This window comes from Notothenia coriiceps, unplaced genomic scaffold (assembly GCF_000735185.1).
Source record: "Notothenia coriiceps isolate Sejong01 unplaced genomic scaffold, NC01 NC01_scaffold00008711, whole genome shotgun sequence".
Lineage (NCBI taxonomy): Eukaryota > Metazoa > Chordata > Actinopteri > Perciformes > Nototheniidae > Notothenia > Notothenia coriiceps.
This window is the reverse complement of record NW_011341412.1, coordinates 38049-61595: the sequence shown is the minus strand read 5'-3', so window position 1 is coordinate 61595 and position 23547 is coordinate 38049. Positions and strand designations below refer to the sequence as shown.

Here is a 23547-nt window from a genome sequence, read left to right as displayed (position 1 = left end):
GGGGGGGGGGGGGGGGCGAGTGAGGGGGCTGCCCCCTAAAAAAGGCACTGAAGCATTTTCTCCACAACGTCAGTGTCAGGGAAAAGACCTTTAGTAATCTTGTTGCAATAGAGTGCATCCATTCCAATGCAAGGCCATGAATGCACTTTTATTTACATGCACATTTATCTACTTAGCAACCCCATCATTTTTCCATTAATGCATGGCAGATTTTTTAACCTATCAACATCTATACAAATATTACCTCAAGTTTACTTTTCTATGATTGCAACTGTGTGTGGGAGGGGGAAACTTTTCTTCTTTGTCAAGTCAAAAGTTTTATGAGAATTCGTTCTGATCTTGCTGCAAATCAAAAAGTCCCACCTTCTGTCTCCACACCTGGCGGGAGCTGTGGACATTGGGCATGTCAGCAGCGATGCTTTTTGTATTCAAGGCAACAAGTAGGAATTGGGCTAGTGACCAAACACAGCCAGACATATTAGACAATGTCAGGCAGACTTTTGGCTGCATGTGATCCTTTTTTTCACTCACATTTCAATCATCCCTACAGCACTATGTCATTTGAGGCCCGTTGCTTAGTTACCAGTGCTAGATCTTTTATATAAAAAAACAGTATATTGTCACTGCCCTTTTTTCTTTTTTAACCCCCAAAATGAATCTACAGTACCACAGAGCTGGCTGCAGACATTAGTATCCATTTTATTTCCCCGTGACTGGGAGCAGCTTCTCTTCCTTATTCGTAATAGCGACTGTGAGATTGTCAATGAGAGCACATTTAAGTTAATGACTCACACATGGAGCCCATACAGTGCATCCATTTCTGAGCTTGGGGAAAACACCATTTCTTAATGACTCCATGATAAGCATGGTCACATTTAATACACTGTCATTATCCTTTGTTATTTGATGCTTCCCATAGAATTAATCCATTATTTTTCAATTAGCAATTGTAAGGAATGCATTCAATGCCCTTTTGAATGAACTGACTTGGATGGAAATGTCTTTTTTTTCTTCCGTTGTAAAAATACCAGTCTAGCCGCAGAGGAAGTCATGCCACTAATATCACACCCCACTGGCCATGTTCACAGGACAAGGCAATGCCAAACAAGAACCCATGGGAGAGCTACAATCCAGCCTGTGAGTACCAGAATTACGCCACTATGAATGTACTAGAATCTGACACCAAGGACTCACTGGAGATGACGCCTGCAGAGTGGGAAAAGTGTGTCAACTTACCCTTAGATGTCCAGGAGGGAGACTTCCAAACAGAGGTCTAGAGGGCGACGAAGGAGGAAATGCAAACTAGGAAAAAGGAGGAGAGCGAGATGTATTTTGCACTGAATAAAGCAACAGACTTTTCTAACAGCCTTGGCATACATATCTGGATTATACGAGTGTGGCAGGGACATTATGTGCCAATACAATATAAGGACTGAGGGGAGAGAAAAAAGAAAAAAGGGAAAAAAAACATCAGTGTTACTTTTTGTATTCTCACTAGTGTACTTAGTGTGGGGCAGCCTGGTGTACATTATTTACCATCATGTGTTTCAAATTATCTGTTGAGGAATTGGCTAAAAAAGGTAATCTCTCAAGATGAAACCTCACAAAGCAAATGACATGCCATGTCGTCCCAGCTTCATTGGATCCAGTTTTGATTTCATAAAACTGGATCCTGGAGCACAATGTATATATTTATGCAGGTTTTTAAAAAGTTTATAACAGTCTGTTTGGCCATTACTACACTTTTTACTTTATAATATAAAACATGGGAGGCAAAGAGGATTTTTCTGTCATATTAAAATGAATGTTTGTCAAGCTACATTCTTCATTGCTTTAAATGCAATAAAGATAATACTCACTTTTATATAAATAATATATTTCACAACTTTAATACTGCAGAATCCGCTTGAAGGATCCCAGCAAGCTCTCTCATCTGCAGCTCTGTATAAAATATTTAAAAACAAAATGTTGTATGGTGTAAATAAACTTTTGTCTACATATGTTTTACTTGTGCCAATTTATTTTAATGAGAACAAATGCCAACCTGATCAAAAGTTATAGCGAAAAATGTTAACATTTGAAAAGGAATGTAAATAAAAGAGGAAATATGTTCGTACTGCTTCAGAGGTTGTGTCAAGTTTATGTGGTTTGTTGATTGTGGAACTCATTACTCACTTTGACTTTTGAATGTATGAAACCCAATGAAGGGAATTTGACTGATATGAAAATACAGCTATCCCTGTCTGAGGATGGTGAACATGAATTGGACTTGTGAGATAAAAAAACATGATTGACAGTGTCCTATTCACTCAAAAAATGCAAATTGTCTAAAAGTTCTCTTCAGTACCTCTCTGATGATTTGTATCTCATGTTAGTCATTCCCTTCATGATGTTTAGATCCTAGCTGCAGTTAAAGGTGAAGCACTGTAAAGTTTCCTGACTCACCTCATATCTGGTTATCTCTCACACTCTTATCTGATTTCTGAATTTTGGATAGGAAACATTCGACTCCTAATAGATTTCTGTGGCTCCAGAAGGCTCACCTGATAAGATCAGTTGAGATTGTTCTGGGCAGACAGGTCCACACAGAGCACAAATGGAAGGAGGGTGTGAGGGCTTAGGGGAAAATCTTGTGTGTCCCATCTGGTGGTTTGCGGTACGGCTGACACTTCGGCAATGAGAGTCTCTGTATGAGTCCAGCCTCTAGGGAGGAGGGGTCCACCAGGAGAGGAGGAAGATAGGGAGGAGGTGATGTGACTTTGATCGGCCCCATCAGTGAGGATAATGGCACAAGGGAATACAGGGGAAGATAATAAACACAGGCTAACATTAATGAGGACTCTGATGACGTCACCAAGTACATGTAAATTGATCACATGCAGAGTTCTGTCTAGACATAACCGTCTGAATTTACAGTGCATTTAGTTTTTCTCTACCAGACATAATGAGGTTAATGATATACTGCTGCTTGTTAGAGGCTCTGTAAGAGATTATTTTTCATTAATGTGAAAACGTCCAAAAATGCCTTAAACAGTCACTGGGTTTTATTTTTACCCGGATACATTGTAGGCCTAAATACGATCTGACAGAATGTCAAATAGACCCATAAAATGTATGAAAATATATATACACTCTTTTAGAAACTGCATTTATTAGCTGCTGTAAGATGACTTTATTTGGTGCAGTAAATGTACCAAATGTAATGTAAATGACTTAGAAGTTATATTGTTCTAAAATAAATGTGATCTCTTCCTACAGACAGACATTACACATAACATCACCATGGCCTTCTCAGGAAAGCACACATCATTAGCTTTGAATGCATTTTTTTTATTTACAAGCCATAGATGCAGTTGTCAAAACTTATTTTCTGCACCAAAAATCGTAAGAATTGCACAATAAATGCATAGCTGACAGACTTTTTCATGCACAGAATGAATATCATTTGGAGACAGATGATATCAGACATGTTACATTACCTGATTGTATTCAAATATGGAGCTCTTAATGTGTATGGGGTCAGAATTCTGCACCAGCTCTACTGGGTGAATTGTGTCAGTCAGGTCTGCGTAGTGACTCACCAGCATCGGAGCATAACACATTTCACAATGCACATGCAGAAATGAAAATGTATATTTTAAGTCAGTGTTGTCCACATTTCTTGACAGATTATTTATTCTCTACCAGAGATGGCAAAAGTACACACATCCTACTCAAGTAGAAGTACAGATACTCTGGTAAAAGTAGAAGTACTGACTAAACTTCTTTACTCAAGTAAAAGTAAAGAAGTATGAGTTTCAAAATGTACTTAAGTAAAAAGTACCCATAACTACCATCTGTTTTAAAGAGTAAATGACCTCCCTTTATATTAATAGAACAATAATGTCATTGTGTTAGCTAATGCTTCGATGCTGAACAACGGCAAAATTACAACGTTTTCATTGGTCCCTCTTCTTTAGAGAAGACCAGGAAATGATGGATACACGGATCGTGTTAAAATCAATAGGCACCCAATGACTCTAAATAATAATGATCACGCCACCAAACGTAGATTAAAACTAAAGTAACAAACCTGTTTTGAAAATGTATGAAGTAGAAAGTACAGGTATTTCTGTTAAAANAAAAAAAAAAAAAGTTTTATTTTGATTATGTTGTTTTCATAATCGTTGCAAGCCAAAATCGTAATTGCGATTAAAATACGATTAATTGAGCAGCCATACCTCTTCCTTTATCCCTTTGTTCCCTGTTTGGGGAACATAATCACTGCTGTAATGGATTGTTTTTTTTGCTTTTTCTGCAGATAACCCTGGGCATTTTCTTTATTCTGGTTGCCCTGCTGTTCACTGTTGCCCTGTTCATTTCAAAGTAAGTCATAACACAACAATTCAAAAGTCAGGCAGTACGGCACAAAATCAACCAACATTTTTCTGTTCTGCTATGTGTAAATCTGGACCTAAGTACACGTGTTTAAGTATTTCCGTGTGTTTCAGTTTGGATAAAGCTCTCCACTCTGCTGGAATCAGCTCTGGGTTCATAATCTTTGGCACCAACATCACCAACCCTCTGAATGAACTACTATTAGTATTACAGCCGGTGAGTATCCTCTCATCTGTCATGTCACAACGATGATTATCCTCAATTAAGATGTGCTTAAAAACATATTTTTTTGTTTCCATCATCATCTTCCTCAATTAAGCATAATTCCATCTGTTCAAAAGTGTATTTGCTTTAATGTAGTGCAGGTGATCTTTTTAAAATAACAAAATCTCAACAGCAAAAGTGGCTCCATACATTCAATGAGTCATATGGCTTTATGAAACAATTAGCAGTTTGTCACTCCTTAATATGCTCTTACAGTCACCACTTAAGCCAACAACCATAAGGTAGCAACATTACAGACAGGGAAATGATACCCATATTAACTCTCAATTGATTTTGCATTCTGATATCAATTCAAAATAATGTAATGTTCCACGGGAGGAAGGCTGAGGGAAATGAAAACACAGTTAACACAGCTATAAGTGGGAGCATGGTAGATGTTAAATGGCAGCGATAGAGAGATAGCAGGATAGTTACTATAGAAAGACTGTTTTCATAAACAAGCTCTTGATCTGATTCTGAAACCACTTATTCACAGTGATGCAGAAGTTAGTATTTAAAAACCTATTGTCATTGTAACTTCCACGAAGGACACAAATAATAGTAAAACCCTACAGTACAATACAGTGTTATACAACAACCTTACATCCTTTAATAATAATGATGATGACATACTTTGCCTAACATCACCAGGCTGTCTGTTTTAACTAATCTAAAACCACTGTGCGCTTTGCGGTCAAAAGGTCAATCAATAAAGTTTCATCATTTACATTTCTCTGTAACCATAATTGGACACCTAGGAAATAAAATGTGTAAAAGTATAGTGGAGTATAACAAAGATGAATGTAAATAAGGTACAACAAATCTTTGCATCGCCCATAAATATTCTGTTTTGCCATTTACAATATTTATGTAATTTTCATTAAATGATATGTACGGCCAAAACGTTTTGCATGGATGTCTGATGAATGAACCACAATGTATTCCTTCGCTTTTCTTGACTGTTGTGTTCTCTCCAGTTAAATGTTATAATCATGTCTATTTCTCTATAAAGTTTTGATTTTAGCATTGCCTTAGAGTTTTTAAAATGTGAACTTTTGAGACAACATTACATCAGGACCTTTTCTTCTTTCCTCCTGATCTGCTGCAAGACATCGGACGCTCTGTTAAACTTAGTATTCCACTGCCGAGTTTAGAGGAAAAATTGACTGACAGCTCAGACATTAAAGAATGGCCTCATAGATAGTGGCATTGATTAAATGTCTACGGCCAGTGTTTAGAAGTATGACCTTGATATCTAAGAAATTAAGTGCCGCATACCAAGAAGAATGGAAAACTGCATAGGGATCAGGTTTGAGGTTAAATCAGAACATGAGAGAACTTAATTGATGTAATACTCAAACGCACTGTGCTAATTCTAAGGTTAGGTAAAATAATCAACAGGTGCTTGGACCAGCTCGATGTGCTTTAGACTAATTTGCCTGGAGCAATTGTAATTGATGTAAGTTGCTCTTTAACAGCTCCAAGCATCCCTGAGAGGAAACCAGCCATTAACAGCAATAATGTTTACTTTGTGAGAGATATAACTGACCTTCTGCCCATGTGGCCATAGGTGTTTCCGCTGGACTACATCCTGATCACAGTCATCACCATGTACTTTGTAGTGACCTCCATGGCTGGCATTCGCAACATGGGCATCTGGTTCTTCTGGATAAGGGTAAGCAAAGGCCTTATTGTGTATTAGCCTATTAACGTACCACCATATCAACATTAACAATATGTTCTGGTTTTTCAGCTGTACAAAATCCGACCCAAGAAAACTCGCCCCCAGGCTCTCCTCTTCCTCTGTATGATTCTTCTCTTGATCGTCCTTCACACCAGCTACATGATCTACAGCCTGGCCCCACAGTACGTCATGTATGGCAGCCAGAAATATCTCGTACAGGTGAGCAAAAGTGAAGTCAATTCCCCTTATTTATGGTTTTTTAGTGTCATCAATAATTGCCAACTCTGAGGCTCTAACGACGTCAGTGTCGGTCAGTCGGCGGGTTGAAACCACTTTGATCCAGCAGCATGTTCTCTGCAGGCTGGTAGCAGGGCTTTCAGACTCTTGTTCTTCTTGTGTTTTGTCTGTCTGTGTTAGGATACTGGGCTCTTACTGTGTGGATCTGTAGAATGAAAGTATAGCCTCTGTGTGAACTGATGTCGCTCTGCATTCTCTGTGTGGGTGTGTTTGCATGTGCTTTAGATCCACCCTTGTGTGTCTCAAAAACCCTTTAGACAACATCATTAAAAGGAACCACAGTGTTGTTTTTGCTGAAACAAACTCTTTTTAAATGAGAGAAAAAAACCTTTTCTGTATGACTCAAAGTAAACATGCCTTTTCTGCTGCAGTCTTTTTACCTACAGTATCTGAATACATTATGCATCATTTTCTACCAGTCAAGCTTGTACAATGTTGCTTGTATGCAGTGGAAAATAAGAATTGTGCACAGGGAGATTTTGTTAATTAACTTTTAGGTTGTCTTTATCATGTGATGTCCTCGTTAAAGTGCACCCTAATTAACAGTTTATAGTTAAATGTAAACTTAAAGGCTTATTTTCCTCTGTTAGATCTCAAATAGATGGATAGATAGATAGATAGATAAGTACTTTATTGATTCCAATTTGGGACATTTTTGTGTCGCAGCAGCATAAAAAACAAGGCAATGTACATAAGAGAAATCAAGACACTAGAAATAAACAGTCCAAAAATATTTCTGAAATAGAAATAAAATAGCATTAAAAAGTAAAAAAATATACATGTGGAAAATATACATGTGGAAATACACATTTCCAGTAACAAATATAATGCAGGGTATTACTGTATTTATATATTAATTGTGCAAGAAATTGATTATTCAATATTAAATTGAATATAAATGTAAAATGAATCCTAGTTATTGCATTTTTCAAACTTTTGGGTGGTTTTCTGTTATTGTCTCATTCTTTAATTTATGTTGTGTAGTGTTATAGACTTCAAGATATACTTTTGACGCTTCTTTCAAAGCAACAATATGTTAGTACGGCATCAAGTAGTTGGAAGTGATTCTTTTCTAAACAGGTTGGTGCCTCCTGTGTTTTTTCTCAGATGCCGTCAGCAGGTCCTGCATCAGGGAACAGCACCACAAGGATCTGTGATGCTGATGCGCCTGAGGGTAAGTGTGTCATCACTGCTAGCACAGCAAGGTAGCGTGGCCCAACAGTAAGATGTTGGAAGAACTTACACCACAGCATCAAAGATTTATCGCTCACAAGTCAAGTCTATACCAGAAGAAGCAAAGGACAGTGTTCAGCCGAGCCTCTCCGTGTAGAACACAGCTCAGTTGTCTTAATACCATTCATTATTCAGAAGAGGGAATAATACCAAGGACAAATATTTACTAATGCTGTACTCCTGCCGTCTCCATGCCAACGCTTATTAGAGTAAATCAGCCATGAAAAACATTAATGTGTGAATGTACATCCTACCAGTTAGCTTTATCACAGTCATTTATTAATTTGCCAGAAAGCTAAAATAAGGCTCTTGTCAGTGCGGGAGCTGATAAGTTTGAATTGCCATATTCGGTTATAAAGCCAGAGATAGTTTTAATTATGTCTGTGTGGCAGTCTGTCTGTCAAAAAATGTAATGAATAGAATCACTTTCACTTATAAGTCCAGCCTATGATATCAATTATTCGTGCATAGATTGTTGCACTTTGGCAAACCAGTCACATATAACCCCCCCATCAGTTTACCCCAGTCACCACTCTATCTTCAACCTGTTAGAGTGTTTTGACTGTTTTGCATGTTTGTTTTTGTAAGGGAGGTCTATTAGCGTGGGGAGTTATTATTTTTTCATTTAAATGAAACTAGGTGTGGGTCCATAAATGCTGTCCCAGAAGACACGGAAACGCATTGCAATTAGAGTAGCTAATGAGTGATGATGGGTTTAAATGTCAAATATTTAATTCATATTTTGAGTAAAGGTCACATTAAAACAGTTAAATAAAAGTGGTGGATTCTCACAAATATTAAGCATATATGATATTTCCTATATACTTATTTTGGCTGTACCAGCCCTTAAGTATTGTACAGTTCATTATTTGTGTACATAAATATTGTTTGGTCATTTTACAAATACTTTCCTTCTCCGGACTCTTACGTTTTGATTAAGTTTCCATTTTATTTGTTTACATACAGGTTTTAGTTTTGTTCTACTGTAAGCTAAAAGCAACAGCTGGCAAATCCCGCCAGTCATTCATTTATTGCTGAAGAGTTCCCCTTAAAGATGTTTCATCTAATAGCTCCCATTAACATTAAGAGAAGGATGTGAGTGTTGGTTGGCAGAACTGCTTAAAAAACGTTTTACCAAATATGCCATTAGCCTATAGCTGTTTTAAATTTCAAATTGATGTTAAATCGCCGGACTATTTAAAAGTTGTTGCTGCTGCTCGTATTAGTTATATTGAAGTTAAAGTATAGGGAGTAGTGGCATACTGATACTGCTGCATTTGTTCACAAGTCTTCAAGGCTAAAAAATACTTCATACGGAATAGATTGAACTGAATCTACCTCAATTCAGCACACTGTAATGCATATTCAAAGCCACATTGTATGACATGCCATTTGTTAGTGGGTACAAGGTTCTTCCCTTTAGAAGTGTGGATACAATTATTTAAAAATGCAGCACCTTAAAAAAACTTGCTCGTCTAAAAAACACATAACTAATGCTGCATATAACTAATGCCGCATATAACTAATGCTGCATATAACTAATGCCGCATATAACTAATGCTGCATATAACTAATGCTGCATATAACTAATGCTGCATATAACTAATGCTGCATATAACTAATGCTGCATATAACTAATGTTGAATATAACTAATGTTGCATATCAATAATGCTGTTGATATATTGTGATTTTAAGGGTGTCTATTATCATCTGGCCGGGGACAACAGCTGTTACTGTTTTTTGTGACAGTTGATCAATGGGGACTGTCCACGAAACTATAAACAAATAAACTAAATAGGAATAACTTGAGACAATTAACTAAACTACAGACAAAACGAAGAAAGAACCAGAAGCCATTAGCATGTTTTCTTGGTCTTTCAGAAGAGGCTGTAATTAATGGTTGACAACGATATCAGGGTTATACAACATGGAGGTGCTAATGGACTAATGTATTTGGCATTTGAAAGAAGCTTACCTCTTTGGGCCAAGTTCTCATGAATATATGGCACCTTTCTCAAAAGGTGGTCGTCGCTCTTTTCGTCGCTATTCCAAGGCTAGACGGTATTTCGTTTTAAATGAATGTTTCTTTCAAGTCAAAACATTTGGCACTATGTTGCCCTTCAACTGAGGATAATTTTCCTATCTAGACAATAGACAACTCTTATAATTATATATATAATAACAACTTTGACTAAAACTATAAAGGAAATGCAAATAAAATACTTTTTGTTGACAAATTGATACATACATTTGCTTTCAATTAATCCAGCTATGTTTACTTGGTACACTAATGCCAAAGCTGCCAACATGCATTAATTACAGAAATGACAATCCCCCATAATGCTCTTGTTTACATCACTATTCACACAGAATTGTGGAAATGAATTGATTTGGGTGTTTGTTTTTCGCAAACAAATAATTTGTCTCTCGTCCTACAACGATTACAACCAACCCGACAGATTCATCCATGATTCTGCACCGCTCCGTCGTGTTGTTTATTGCTCTCTGGAAGTTGTATTGTAGAGTATTTCACTAGAAGAGAAGCCACAAAAGCTGTAAAGGTTGAGCTAGATTAAGAAAATTACAACATTTATAATAATAATTTGTTGTTGGCACCACAGGATGCTCAATTAGTAAGAACATTTTTTTTGCCCTAGCAGTGTTAATTACTGAGAGCACATGTCAAAGTATAAGTAGGTGCCAGGATCCCTCGGGCAATGGCCACAAGTATTTCTGCTCTCTCTTTGGACCAGTTTAGGAAAAAGGTTCATATTTTTGCCATCTTGGAAATGGCTCCTGCTTTCATAACAGCCGTTGCACCTCCTACCATGAGGAGGAGGAAGTGTCATGCAGAGACAACACATGCGACTGCAAGGGAATATAAACAGAAGCTTACCGATTCATACACTGTAGAAAGTAACAGGTGAAATATTTCATTCCTGCAACTCTTTCTTACATAAAGTAGAGAGCACCTCATCATGCTGCGGTGAAATTTGGTTTTTTATTTATTTATCTGTAGCAGTATAAAGGCACGGAGAGGGATTACGGGGCGAAGACTTCATGGCTATGTGCCAGTCAGTCCATTCATCTCCTCTGAATGTCTATCAATAATCTGTGCTCTTTAAATAATGTATACTTAAATCCCTGTTTGCATGGCCCATTATTAAGGACCTAAACTGATGCTGTTCCACTGATAGGAAAAAGGCATTTACGTTGTTCAATGCAGGTTATGTACATTTTATCATAAAATAATGTACAATACAAAATACATAGAAGAGTACAGTATGGTCACATACCTTACTGTTCAAAAACCTTACCCTATAATATCTACATTCAGATGATCTAATCCTTATCATGTTGAAATCTGTAACATAATGTATTATAATATTCAAATTCGGTTTCCTTGTATTCATCTTTTGCTATTTTAAATGTAGAGCCATAACAGCAAAGCATTAGGCAGCGTACTCTATCTGTATGCTTTGTAAAAATAGAAATAGTATTCTCCATGCCATTCTCCCTCTCCTGTGAGATTTCTTTTTTGTATTTGGCATGACCAAGAGATTCACAAACTTAGATATGCATTGACACATTGCTGTAGATGTTAAAATAAGAATGGGTAGAAAATGGCCTCAGATTGAGAAGAGGCTCTGGAGAGCATCACTTTGTAATAATCCTTAGTGTGGCACTGGATCAAACCACAGCTAAGGCAAAAGAGGGTATAAGTCAGCCTGCTGACTGATTGGCCGGTCGGTCACGGTGATGTAATGACGCCAACATCTTGATGAGCAGGTGCTCGCTGCCAAGCTCTCCATTATCTTCTCTAAGGTCATTACCACACCATTACTCATTTGGAGTATGTACTCAAATGGAAATGAATCCTTAGGAATTAGTTGCTATGGCCCCAGACAACCTGAACTCTGAAGTCTACTATGTGATTTAACACGGGGTATAAAACGGATTTAAGCAAAAGAAGAATCAGAGTATCGGCACAGTAGTGATACTGCTTTCCTCCTTATTTAATCAACTGTTAATTCCAGACAGGGAAAAGTTCAATCTTAATCCATTCATTTTATATCCACTCATTTTCACTCGTGCCATTGACACAAACTTCAACCCATGCTGCACTTAGTCCAAATGTGGTTTTAGTGTAGTAAATCACTTTATTTATTTCAAGTCATTTTATTAATGAATCCCCGAAAGATGTATGTCTTCGTGGAGTCTTGCTGAAAACTTCTCAGCATTAGACAAGGCTGCTCTTTCAAATAATTCTTTCTACCATGATGCTCCCGCTGCTTCTCATGGTGGGCGAAGCGCTTTGATCGCAGACTGTGACTGGCATCAAAGTTCTTCAACATCTACCATCTTACATACTTGTACTTGATGATTTCCGTTTATGTTGCATTTGTTTTGGCTTCAAATGATCTTATTTTAAAGTTGAGGATTTTTAAATGTTAATGGACCATTACCAATTTAAAGAAGTTCTAATGTCAGTAATTGATGCATTTGATTTGACATCATTATGACCACTTTCATTATAGATTTCTCTGTCTTTATGTCCATTTCTAATGATGACTAATGCCAGACACCACTCCTGACAAAATGTCTTCCCAAAACATAACAATTATCTTAGGTCGATTGTGTTACACTCTTTAATAAACCCTGTGCATCTTGTTTACATTAAAAGGCACATTTTAAAACCTGAGTATGTCAACAACAACTTCATTCCTAATGCAATAGCGGCTCCGACACTTTGCAGCAGAGTTTATTTCACCCTTCATATCAATAGATCCACACATGTTTTGGTTTTTGACACAGTAACTCAATTTACCAAGAAATGCCCTCTGGGTCATCGTTCCACTTTTCCTGCTAATGATTTTCTTGCTCTTTTCCACCATTAAGGTCGACACTCTCAGTTACACAATTATAATTATTGTGGTATTCGACCCCTCACGCCCGAGCCATTCTCTAAATGTCTCGCTGGAAGTTCAAGCTGAATTTTAACTATGCTGAAGTCCAGTTTTCAGCTTAGAAGATATATCACATTATTTCTAGTTTGAATCCCAGTGAAGAAACTTTCTAATAAAGAGGAGTGTTTTTTTTTAAACTGTGGACTGCTGCTGGTTTCCTAGCAACTTGCCAGTTTCCGCTGCGCAGTTTGAAAGAGCTTCAGGGGGAAGATGGTCATAATTGTATGTGTTGCCTCTGAGATGTCAGGTGCCTAAGCAATTTCAACAGGAGGCTCCCTGAACCCCAACACAAATTAATAGTAATTTTCTTTGTATCGAGGGGATCATCATCAATTTGGATTACAATGGAATGTGTCAATCAAAAAGCTATTCTCGTTAAGCATCTTATAATCCACAGACACCCCTTACCTTTTGAAGGAAAATACACTTTCAAATGAAATCTGTTTGCTTAGTATTCTGACAAAAGACCTCTACTGTGAACTAATAGAATAAAAACACTTTCTGAAAAGGGCTACAAATAAGGTGTCATTAAAATGATACTCTTTGCCGAAAGCTGCTCTAATTGGTATTTTTCAAGTTTTTACCTTGAAAAAAAAGCTCTGAAAAACCTACTACCTGCCAAGCACAAAACAGCACATAGAAAACCTTAGGGAGCAGCTGGTACACATAGTGGAGCTTGTGACGTAATGGTCCATGTATTTCCCTCAGGAGATGGTGGAGACCAAAAATGAGATAAAAATGGAGTGAATATTTGAAACTTCTAAATTATGAAAGGGTTGTTGGCATGTTGTGTGATTGGCTGAAGTCAAATTGTTTTGGAGATATATCTCTAGGAAACAAGATCCATATTGTGAATAGCAATTATTTTCTTTGTTGGTGATTGGTTTAAATAAGGTTATGTGTACATTTATTGCCATCTCTGTCTTATAAGGATGTCTTACTTAAATCGATTTCGCTGCAAATTAGAACAAGCAAAAATGTGCTTTTGTGTAAACTGTATTGACAATATGAGAAGCCAGCAATTTGAAAATAGTTCAGTGGAACTTTGAAAGGAACATCAACATCCTCAAAGGACTTTGCGATGAAAGTACTCTATTGCTTTTAAGGCGGAGAGGAAGTAAAAGCATACAGTGGAGGAACACAAGGCCTTGCTGATAGAGACGCTTTCACAAAGAGCACTGTGTGTGTGTGTGTGTGTGTGGGTGTGGGTGTGGGTGTGGGTGTGTGTGTGTGTTCAGGATTTTCTGTTTGTATTTGAATGATATGAAAGTTATACATTATGCATCAAGCTACACAGGGCAGCACTCACCCAGGTATCATGAGTCAAGGTGACATTTCCTGCACCCGCACACCGTGCCCGTGCTCTTATCGGAGAAACGGTAATGATTTCAAGGTGAAGTGGGTCAGTGGTGTACATGATAATATATTTAGGCAGACCACTGTTGTGAACCATCTGTAGGTCCCACTCGGAGCCCTGCAATTCAGGCGAGCAGCTGGAGAGCTACAGATGGCTGAGGTACCAGAGGAAAAGAGAGGGGGTCATGGGGATGCAGCTAGACTACTGTAGCTTCTTCTATTATGTGTTGATCTTGGTGGAGTACGAGCTGATTGTTGGTACATCCTCAGCTGCTGTGACTATGTCATTTGCTCTAATGGTGAACACTCTGAAGAGGAACACTTGTGAAAATGCTTACTTTAATGGCTCATTTCTAAGCCACACTGAGGTCTGATTGTACTGCTCATGGGGTTCAAGGCAGTGTGAAGAGCTCTGGAAGGAACAGTGTGATAGGAGCAGCTCAGCAGGGTTAGCGTTAATGCTCCAGATGGCTCTCGAACATAGCCAGACAGAGCGTTTCGTCTCCACTTTGTTGAACGTGTCTCTTTCCTTGTTCTGTTGAAATAATACAAGTCTGATTAGGAGTATATTGAAGTCACTTTTTCCTTTTGTTGCTTCAGTGTACATGGTAAGTTAATTAATACAAGTGATCTGAAGGCAAGTCGTTTTTTTTCTTCCACCGCTTCCTTTTTCTCCCTGTGTTTTCACACAAAAACAATTGGAGCAGAGACGAATGCATATCAATGGCACTTGCCGCACTTGACGTCATCAGCATTTCCCATTCCTGCCAATACCCATGCATGCACATAAAGGAGAATGACTCAGCTTAAGAGTTCTTAAATTATTCCTGCCGTCTATGCCAGACAGATCAATAGCAGGATCAAGTTCTGTTAAAAACTTGAGGGCTGAGACTCAAAGGTGATGTCAAGAGAATAAAGCACAGAGCGGCTCCACAGACACAGAAAGCTATTTGTTTTTTTTCATAAGAAATAAACAAGTTTTTGGTTTTGATGTGTTTATATTTATGATCACAGAGCCTAGTCAATATTGATTGAACTGTTCTTGGTAATAGCACATTTCAGAGTAAAGGCTTGTTTATCTCGACCAATGCTGGTTTCAGAGGTTCACCCAGAGAAATGGCTTAAAACTTCCTGTCAGGTTCAAATTGGTTTATGAAATAGATTTAACTTATTACATTCACGTTCAAACAAATGTTACTTTGGTGAGTAAGTGAGTTAGCGTCTGCTTAGTAAACAAGGTTAGCTTGCTGAGAAAGCTTTTCATACTTCTTGCTAGGGAACTTTTCCATTTACTGTGTGGCAAGGACATCGCAGGTAACTGAAGTGTTGTCTGGACTGGTTTATTCATGATTGTTGCTGCACTTAGTTGTTGGATATGAAAGGCGCATCCAAGCAGCTTCAGCAAGACATCAATCAGCATGTAGTCCTAATGAAAAGGGAACAATAAGACATCCTTCACATATGTTAAACTTAGATTGAGCCCAACGTATACAACAATACCATTTTTTATTTTTGTTATAGCTTATTGAATATTTAACATCCTGACTATTGAGATCTCTTGTAAATGTAGTTCGGCTGTCTAATGTAATAGGGCTTTTATATTGATGTTGTCATATGAGACTTATATTGTGTATATTGTTATATAGTAAGTGTCTATTCCTGATTTTAAAGGCTGCATTACAGCTAAATGCTCACATTTTCAACACAATTCTAATATATACTTTGATCTGCTTTCTCAAAGATCTTATTATGTGAATATTCTGCGAAAGCTTCAATGGTCGGCCCTATGATATTGTAAACATATGGATATGAAGGTATTTGGTCAAACATAGATAATAGATTTTTTTCACTTCGCCCAGCCCTATGATAGATGTCGTTTCACCCTAAAGAGGACACTATAGCAAGTATGTCTTGAATTCCATTTCACGTAATAATCTTGAGAGTTTGAGAGGGTCCCAAATTCGTTTTAATCCCCTCTCCGAGAATCGGGGTTTCATGCATAACCCATAACCTATGTTTCACTGTCTTCACAATTTGTTGGTGTCTCCTCACGTGTCACGCTTTTACCTCTGAAATGTGTAATACTGGTTATTTTTGATGCAAGGCTCTATTAAATGTTAAATCATCCCTGTTTTATCGACTGGTTAAGCCACATTCACATTGACAGTGACATGGATTTCCTCTTTTCAGCAGACCGGTTGTCTTCTTTAGTTATAGTGACACATCTGCCCGAGGCACTGCTCCATGGTTATAGCAGCCTGTTTTTGGCTCTTAAGTGACTGAAGAGCCATTTATAACAAAGATGTATAACAAGAGCTACACTTGTGCATTTATTAACCCCATCTAGCAATATATGTCACCTTTTATTGCACTCATGCTGTTTTCCCGGAACCAGTTACCTCTCATATTTCTCTAAAGACGAAAACCCTGTTTCCTCGGGCTGTCTGTCTGTCTTCGTCCTGTCGTCACTCTTCCTCTACCTGTGCCAACCATCAGTCACTCTGTAGGAGAAATCTATGTTGTGCTTCTCTCTGCAACGATTCCCTCTACTTCCTTCAAGGGTTTCTGTATCAATGAATCAAAACTAGAAAAATGCAGAGGTTGTCAAGGTGTGATATAGCAAACTTTTAAATAAAAATATTTTCATTTTAAAGAGGATGGGATTCTTGGCTAAGACTCACCTAAAGGCCTTTTGAACTGGAACAGCTCAGTTTTTACAATTTAAAAATAACAGTTATATCTGTTTTAATGCAAATTCTGATGAGCTGAGAATCGTTGATTTCAAATGTAACTTCACTAATAAGAAATTGCTGAATGTTTTGGCAAATATGCAGCATTCTTCAGGAATGGCAAAGAACCTTAAACTTGAGTTTCTGATAAGTGTTTAAAAGGACAGGAATGAACCTATATTATTTTAAATAAAGATTTGTGGGTAGGGCAGTCACATTTTATCGTTGTAAAACCGTTTTTTCATCTGTTTATATTAAATGAACAAATCAAAAATGTTGTTTTTTATTTTGTTAACCAACAACCTATTGGCCAAACTTTAGTTACCTATTTACTTTTAGATACATATAAGGTATTTCCATTGGTGTTCATTGGCTTCATGCAGAAATGTTACACCAGAAAAACAGCTGGAAACTCATTTCTTTACCACTTAATTTAACATTATTCCCTATTTAAATATATTCTGTTAGAATATCTGTGTTTAACAATCAGGGGACCCTTTGTTGAATACAAGTACAAATCTGTTGTATAGATGAAATGATTGAATGCTCCTGTTTTCTCTGTCCCTTTCAGACCAGTGCACTGTGACAAGATCATATCTGTTCCTCCATAAGTTCTGGTTCTTCAGCACCATCTACTACTTTGGTAACTGGGCCTTTATCGGGGTAAGTCCAAGGATGTATACACAATGTCATCTCTTTAATTTAAAGTTGAGTGAGAATCACAGTTGAATGTTCTTTCTTTTTTTTTTATTGAGGGGAGAAAAATCTCAGACAATTTCTCTTAGATATTAAACATATTGACATTATTATTATTATTATTTGTATCTTTTGAGCAACTCAACATTTACAAAAACAAGTTCTATTAAAGAATGTAATTAAGTTTAAAAGCGGTTAAACAGTATTTTCTTCAGGGGGAACAGTGTGAGAGCCCAGGCACATCATTTAATTTCTTCTCAGGAAAAAATGTTACTGAAAAATGATTTTCTGCGCGCAGCTAATCTCCTCAGCAAAATGTTGAATAGCCTCCTGGTGCTGTTGATGCATTCTATTGATCAAATGATCCTCATGAAATATTTCCTGTGTGCTCTCCTTTATATATTTGTAGGCTTTCCTCATCGGTCTGGCGGTGTCGTGCTGCAGAGGGAAGAAGTCTGTGATCGAAGGAGAGGTGGAGGCCGACGACTCGGACTTCAGTGATGATGAATATGTGCACTAATAATCAGTCGATATTCCCCACATAACTTAAAAGGGACTAGAAGGTGCAATTCAAAATGGATGTCAGTGATGTATTGTTTTTAAGGAGATATTGTCGTGGCGTCTTGTGGATTCTAGTCTGAGTTGACTCATCCCTCCCCTACATGAGACTACTGGTACTGATGATTGCGTCTTATTTGGTGAATTTTAATAATAACTTTGAGATTCTGGGAGTGTCCTCCAACTTAGTCCCACCTTGAGAATTAACTTGACTTGAACACTGACACACATGTTTAAGCTTTATTTGAAACTTGTATTTAAACTAACTTTGTACCTTCTCTTAGCACTTTCTAGGCCCTTTAAATGGTTACTTTTTGACCTTACCCCCCACCCACCTTTAGTTGGCTCTAATATACCTTTTAAGACAGAACACATTTAAACATCCACAAATTGTTCTGTGAGATTGTTTCTTTTGACTAAGAGATTGTTTCTTAGTCAAAATAAAATCATTCTAGGTGTTGACAGAAGTAACATTCAAGCTTTGTTTTGCTTGTTTTGTCTGAGGCTAAATACAGTGCTAGATGGTTTGCTGTTTCTTTTTCTCTGCATTTAGTCATTTGCTATCTCAGACCGTTATTTGGACGAACGTTACTGTACCTGTACCTGCACTTTGTGAAATGTAAAGGACCAATCGCAAAAGATTTGAGTTATTCTTGATTTTGAATGGAATTGGTTCAACAGCTTTTTGCTGCCTGTGTTGAAAGAACATGAGGAAAGTTTGCAAACTAAATTGAAACAGAATAATCTAATATGGATGTGATTTTATTTTAATCAGAGAGTACTTTATTTTAGAGATAATCAACAGCGGGCTTGTGTGAACTATTAATGGCTTTTTATCAGCTATTTGTTATTTGTGTATTTAGAAGTGTGAAAATGAATAAATACAGTTTAATTAACAAATGATCTGAACATATTTATATGGAAACCAAATACATGTGCCTCGTGAATGTATAGCAACATGATGGGCACACACTGCTGTACGTGCACGTGCTACTTCTAGCCTGAATCAGATGAGTTTGGTTTTTGCTTTGAGGTAAAGTCTGTTTACCTGCAGTTAGAAATGTGGTTACATGATGACAAAAGCTGCACCACTTATCGTTTTCGCCTGTGATAAGAATGCTCTTGTGTCAATATTGAATAAAATCATTTTAAAAACACTCTTTTCTTAAAAAGATATAGTCATTGAATGATAATATTGTTCTGTTTTTACAGAGGAAATCAATGTTTCTATGTTTAATTCAAATGTGGTTTTAATCAAGTAGATCAAAACCAAATTTGATGTGTTCTAGAATGAGTTATTTCTGTTGTACTAATTGTTAGTGAGTTCTAAATTCAACACGTCATTTAATTAGTTCAGAGTGATTTGGTAAAACACTTCTTATTTCTAATGGCTTACATTTGAGCCCGACTTTTATTACTAGAACCAATATAATTAATTGCAACACAATAAAGGGAGCATCTTTCCAGATGGTGTCAAAACTGTCTGCTTTCCTTAAAGCAGATTTGCAGCGCTGCTTTATTCGAGTTTTCTCTAATTTATCTTCAGTAGTCATTGACTATAACAAGGAGTACATTACCACATAGCTCTATCAGTAATTCCGTGAGAGCTTGTGTATTCTGCTGCTTTAAGCTCAGGTTTTGACATTTTTAGAGGACTAAGGAAACGTATCAAATGAAGCTGACAGTTAAATACAACCCCTCTGTAAATTAGCATAACTACTCAGTGGCTGTTTCGGATGGATTTGCATAAAATGTTGAGTACATGTCAAATTAGAGTTTGGGGTATGCAAACCTTGTCATAACTATTGTGCAAGCTTGCTTTGAGTTAAACCAGTATGTGATATGCCACCCCCTCATACACTAATAAACCAAATAAGCCTTGAGCCAAAAACACAGAGCCCCAGAACTCTAGCAGAGAGGATTGTGTAATCAACGTGTCAGATCAGAGGGATTTTTGCTGTTCGGAGTGGAACCTACCTTGTCATACCCCTTATTCAAAAGCCAGACTTGTCTCATCGTTCTTTTCCTTCCTCTATCTCTTTTTAGGTATCTTTTGCAAGTTTGTTTGTGAAAAATGTACTTATTATTAAGGAAATATGTTCAGGAAAATGTAATATTTGCTGGGAGCCACACAATAAGAAGGTAATTGAGGGCAATACATACAGTAACAGATTAATTTAGGGTTTTATTGTCAAACTACATAAGTGTATGGTCTTTGCTATTTGAAAGTTGTTATCCAAATTCTGTTTGTCATTCATGCTTTTGCACCACCTTTTCTTAATTTAATTTAACCCTTAATCAACTCTTTATGTATGAGTTTGCAGTGACACCCTATGATGTAAGCGGGTGAGATTTTAAAATAATCTTTCAGATCTTAAAAATAATTGTATTCCAAAAACAGATATATACCATTATACCTCTAGTCACTACTAGACCAAGAAAGTAATGGAATGTTAGACTCAATTTGGTTAGGTGCCAGTGTGTGTCCCGCCTGGCCATCCAACTAATTATTAGTTAGACAATTGAAATAAATAAAACAGGTGTATTGCCTTGAGGATTTACAAATTCCCAAACATTGACTATCCGATATCACAACTCCAACAAACTAAACTAAAACAAATCAAAACTGTCCACTCTTTGGGCTTTTGACAAAGAGGAAAGTCAAGTTTATTTTTACTGAGGCAAACCCTGTTTTCATATAATGATTATTTGAAGTACTGTAATACTGAGAGAATTAGGCTACAGAACAGAATGCTTACAGCTTTTTCAGGGGCCTCTTTAATATTTATCATATTTCTGCTCCACAGGATGAAGGAACATAATTTACCGTTAAGTGCATGGTAAGTACCTCCTGTGGAGTCCTACAAAGTTTAATTTCAGAACTTTTTATTTAAGATCAACAATACTGGAAAGTACAAGTTTTATATTGAATTGTAGCTTTAGGCCACCTATTTTCTGCCACATAGGGTAGCTAACTCTAACTCCCTGCAGTTTTTCTCCCTGTTGGATATGAATGTTTTGCTAGCCTATGAAAAAGCTCAAGAGACTGTTGTAACTTTTACAATTATACTGTCAGAGTTTAAAAAAAAGAAAAAAAAAAAGGATTTAGATAATTAATTCTCGATAGTAAACCTTCATGCCAAATTAGCCATAGCTACGGACAACAGCCACGTTGTTAGCATGTAGACAATGTTGTTAGCATATAGACTATCTTTGCCATGTTAGCGTTGGCTAGTTAGCACTGATGCTACTGTAGCAAACACGATGTAGTGGAGGTGGATGCCATTCGTTTTGGAGTCATAAATCTCCTTTGACACAATTTGACGTGATTTCTTTAAATGTCTGTAATTCAAACACACTTAGCCTACATGGACAGTGTTAACATAATGTTTAACATTTGCTCTTAAAGATATTGACTGTCTTCCATGTTAGCGTTTGCTAATTAGCACACAGAGCACACCTCAGATTGGCATCCTGTGGTGGATGCCAATTGTTTTGTATTCATAAAAGTCATGGACACATTTTGACCAAGCAACATGGCTCCATACATAAAGTCGGCGGACCGCCAAAGTTATTGCAATTGATGGAGGTGAACTTGAACATTACACCACTTTTGCTCTGTCATTATGTCCTCCACAACACTTTTTCGGATGGTTTCTGTGATTTCTGGGTGGCCCCTGGTCTTTCCTCTGGGCTTCAACTCCTCTGACAGGCCCTTGATAGGCGAACAGTTTGCCTACCCCTCAGTCATGTCTCCAGGGAGGAATGTGACGCAGGGATCAATGTGATTACGTTGATTCAGTGTTTCCAGGCCCTCAGCAGGTTAACCTCTCAGCCCTTATGGGCCTGTGGGGCCTGCCACTCATTCCCAGATGATGAATTGTCCACCAGGGTTGTCAACACGTCCCTGCACAATTTACCAACAACTAAATAATACAGATTTTCACTTTCAGACACATAGGACCTTTTGGTCGAACACACATTTGCAACAAAGACCATTTAATTTGTATTTAAAGATCTATGCATGAACATTAAATGACAGTCATAAATCAGTCTTTGTCGTAATACTCTTGACGACGTCCATAGGGACTTGGCTTGGCTTGGCTTGGCAACTGGAAGGTCACCAGTTCAAGTCCCGGCAAGACCAAGTGATACCGAGGTGTCCCTGAGCAAGGCATCGTTCCCTACACTGCTCCCCGGGCGCCGTTCATAATGGCAGCCCACTGCTCCTAACACTAGAATGGGTCAAATGCAGAGAAACCATTTCGTTACATAGTAGGCTACCTGTACTGTGTAATGACAATACAAGTGAAAAAAAAGAAGGGGAAAAAAGCAGGAAAATAATAAAAGTACTCAGATCTTATTAATATTTGTATTTGAACTTGGCTACTGCAGGAAGTGTTGGTATAGAATATAATGAATATTTGATTAATTTGTCTGGAGACCTATTTGCCCTATTTGCAGGCTGTCAAAACAAAAAGGGAATTGTGTTTTGAAAAGTTGTGTCGTACTGTTGGATGAAACTACCACATAGATAGAAAAAACATGAACTGGACTGCATGTCTGTCACAAGACCTTTTAAAACCCTTTCTGCAAAGTTGTTTAACACATAAGTGAGAACAGAGGTGGGAAGTAGTGGAGTAATACTTTGTTACTGTACTTAAGTTTCTGGTATCAGTACTTTACTCCACTACATCTTTTTCTGACGACTTTTTACTTTTACTCTTAACATTTTTAAACAGAAATACCTTACTTTCTACTCATACATTTTTCAAAACAGGTTTGGGTTACTTGAGAGAGAGAGAGAGATGTGGTAGAGCGACAGTGAGCGAGCGTGTGTATGTTTCTGGAAGTGAAACGGGGANGTTGTTTTCATAATCGTTGCAAGCCAAAATCGTAATTGCGATTAAAATACGATTAATTGAGCATCCATACCTCTTCCTTTAAATGACTGAAGAACAGGGATAAAGGAAGAGGTATGGATGCTCAATTAATCGTATTTTAATCGCAATTACGATTTTGGCTTGCAACGATTATGAAAACAACATAATCAAAATAAAACTTTTTTTTTTTTTTTTAATACATTTTTTATTTTATTGTTTTTTCAGTTGAATTATACTTAAAGTTAATGGTAATCAACTGTTAAAAACATACTGTTCACTTTTTTTTTTCAATAAATGGATGTTTTCAAAGTAAATGGATAATCGTTTTTAATAATCGTGATATCAATTATTGACCCAAATAATCGAGATTATGATTTTTGCCATAAACGAGCAGCCCTAGGAAGAGGTATGTTTACAAAGGCATTTACAGGGTCAGCAAATATAACCTTTCTTCCATGTCTTTTGTCAAGGAGAGACCATATGGCACAGTTTGGAACCTCTC

The 23547-nt window shown here is 37.2% G+C and overlaps 2 protein-coding genes across 8 annotated transcripts in view; both read left to right on the top strand.

The window, feature by feature from the left end:
* The window catches only part of adgrb3 (adhesion G protein-coupled receptor B3), a 45396-nt gene extending 43286 nt beyond the window's left edge, over nucleotides 1–2110 (top strand). For 6 of the 7 annotated variants that reach the window (XM_010770296.1, XM_010770299.1, XM_010770297.1 and 3 more), the window contains one exon: nucleotides 1032–2110. In XM_010770296.1, the coding sequence (XP_010768598.1) occupies nucleotides 1032–1277 (246 nt within the window). In that variant the 3' untranslated portion in view covers nucleotides 1278–2110. The remainder of the gene's footprint in view (nucleotides 1–1031) is intronic. The other variant, XM_010770300.1, reaches the window with a different exon arrangement.
* A 2189-nt stretch (nucleotides 2111–4299) lies between these two features.
* Nucleotides 4300–19319, top strand: LOC104944725 (probable lysosomal cobalamin transporter). Its single transcript, XM_010770295.1, has 7 exons — nucleotides 4300–4365; nucleotides 4491–4593; nucleotides 6212–6316; nucleotides 6395–6544; nucleotides 7730–7796; nucleotides 17480–17571; nucleotides 18014–19319. Exons 3-7 carry the CDS (start codon nucleotides 6251–6253, stop codon nucleotides 18122–18124), a joined length of 486 nt encoding a protein of 161 aa, XP_010768597.1. The 5' UTR covers nucleotides 4300–4365; nucleotides 4491–4593; nucleotides 6212–6250; the 3' UTR covers nucleotides 18125–19319.
* The last annotated feature ends 4228 nt before the right edge of the window (nucleotides 19320–23547 follow it).